Source organism: Peromyscus eremicus, chromosome 14 (genome assembly GCF_949786415.1).
Source record: "Peromyscus eremicus chromosome 14, PerEre_H2_v1, whole genome shotgun sequence".
NCBI lineage: Eukaryota > Metazoa > Chordata > Mammalia > Rodentia > Cricetidae > Peromyscus > Peromyscus eremicus.
The window spans coordinates 62,637,420-62,639,870 of NC_081430.1; the positions used below are offsets into that span (position 1 = coordinate 62,637,420).

At 40.9% G+C, this 2,451-nt stretch overlaps 1 gene segment (V, D, J or C); it reads right to left on the reverse strand.

Moving 5' to 3' along the window:
- Window positions 1-1,425: 1,425 nt before the first annotated feature.
- Window positions 1,426-2,013, reverse strand: LOC131923973 (immunoglobulin heavy variable 3-7-like). The segment is given in 2 exon segments: window positions 1,426-1,865; window positions 1,968-2,013. Coding segments are annotated over 2 exon segments (486 nt in total).
- Between the last annotated feature and the right edge of the window lie 438 nt (window positions 2,014-2,451).

Genomic DNA, 2,451 nt, shown 5'->3' on the forward strand with positions numbered 1-2,451 from the left:
AGAACATGCTGAGTCCTTCATCTACAGAATATTTTATTTAACAAACTGATACCTGGCTTAACTCTGTACTTTTTCATATTCCAAGAGTTTATGACATGAGATGGTTGAAGGAATCAGGGATATATGGACTGAAAATTTACCGACAACCTTCCTCAAATCCCCCCAGAGCACAGCCTGGGCCTCAGCTGAGTTTAAGGTAAATGGCTCTTGTCTGTTTAGAACAAAGGTCTGAAGTTTTTCTAGATGAACAAAATGTAATGGGAGATATGATGATGAAAGTTACAGATTAAGTAATTGAATCAGCTAGAAATATAAATGGGTCAATCTGTGCCTGATGTGCACAGTTCTCAGGGAAAGCAGAAAGACTGGAGACTTTGGGTTACTCTCCAGGCAGCCAGCTGTCTCTGCCATTCTAGATTTTTGAAAGTTTCTTACAATGCTCTTCCTGTTTAATAGGTAATATTATATCCTTCTGAGGTCTTTGATGTAGTTTAAGACTAGATAGTTAGTTATAATTTTCCTTAGTTATGACAAAAGATAAAGGTATGAAACTTTAGACTCGCAAATATAGGATAGATAATAAAATAATTTCTTCCATTTTGCCAATTACAAATAAACTAGATATTGTAACTGTAATTCTTTCTTGATAACTGTTCTATTATATGTAATTTTACTATGTTAAAGTTAAAATCTTCCTTTTTGATTAGACAGAAAAGGGGAAACGCTGTGGGATAATGCTTTTGTACACTGGTTTATTAAAAGGCTGATTGGCCAGTAGCCAGGCAGGAAGTATAGGAGGCGAGCAGCCTAGGAGAATGCTGGGAAGAGGAAAGGAATCAGGAGTAGCCAGCCAGACACAGAAGAAGCAAGATGACAAGGCAGAACTAAAAAAAGGTACCAAGCCACTTGGCTAAACTTAGGTAAGAAATATGGGTTAATTTAAGTGTAAGAACTAGTCAGTAATAAGCTTGAGGAAATGCCTGAGCAGTTATAATTAATATAAGTTTCTGAGTGATTATTTTATAAGCAGCTGAGGGACCGTGCAGCTGGCAGGACACAGAAAAACTTACAGCTACATGTTACGGTGTATGGATCACTGATTAAGGCCTCACCTCCCCGTGGTTACCCTAATCCCAAACACTGTCCTAATCAGAATACCACTGAGGCTTTGCTCTGAATCTCACCAGAGAGAAGCCTCACTGTCACCCTGGACCTTCCTAAGCATTTGATCTCGGCAACTTCACCAGACACATTTGTGCATTTAGAGGTGATTCTTTGCACTTAGTTCATGTTAGAAGTAGTGCATATATTTTATATTGTGGCAAAATGGAACCCTGTTTTCCCAGATGTCACAGACCATAAATGTATAGAGCATTCTGAGAAATCATTAGAAGCAATGAAAGGTGAGAACCAAGAAATCAGCACTCAATAATATTTGCACACATTTCTACAAAGTGTCTGTTCCCCAAGGACGCACTGCGCCACCTGCTGGTACTTAGTGCTCCTGCAAGGAGGTTTGTGTCTGGGTTCAGACTCAAGATTGCTCGCTGTGTATCTACTACAGTAATAAATGGCGGTGTCTTCGGCTCTTAAGCTGTTCATTTGCAGGTAGAGGCTGCTTTTGGAATCATCTCTTGAGATGGTGAATCTTCCTTTCACAGACTGCGAATAGTATGCTGCATAATTATTAGCTTGGATCATAATTAGAGCAACCCACTCCAGCCCTTTCCCTAGAGCCTGGCGGACCCAGTTCATCCAGTAGTCACTGAATGTGAATCCAGAGGCTGCACAGGAGAGTTTTAGGGACTTTCCAGGCTGCACCAAGTCTCCCCCAGACTGCAGCAGCTGCCCTTCACACTGGACACCTGCAAACAGAAAATCATGTCAGTAAAATGCCACACATGTCCACTTTCCCTCACACTCATGTCCACTCACACACTGAGTATCTTTCCTTATCTATTAATTACCTTTTAAAAGGGCAATGAGGAAAACCCAGCTCAGTCTCAACTCCATGTTAGATGTAATGATCACAGAATGAGAGGACCTGTGAGTCCAGATCTGGGAGCCTCTGTCAGAGCTGTAGGGTCAGGGCTGGTTTTCATGAGCAGAGGGGAACACTATTTGCATATATTCCTGCTATATCATGACTTCAAGGGTAGGAGCCTTAGAGGAGATGGAATAAGGTCCAAAGTCACATTTATAGCATCAAAGTATCATTTATCATTGTCCTATCACTGTCACTAACAGGACATAGCTCAGTTGATAGAGTTCATCAACTGAAGTGTTCTGTGTTCATCCCCAGCACTGCATGATTGGCAAGAGAGAGGAGCAGGAGAATTATAGGATCGAGTTCTGATTGGGCTACATGAACTGTGTCTCAAAAAAGAGAAGACAGGAGAAGAGAGAAAGGAAGAAAGGAAAAAGAAGGAAGGAAAGAAGAAATGATACTTC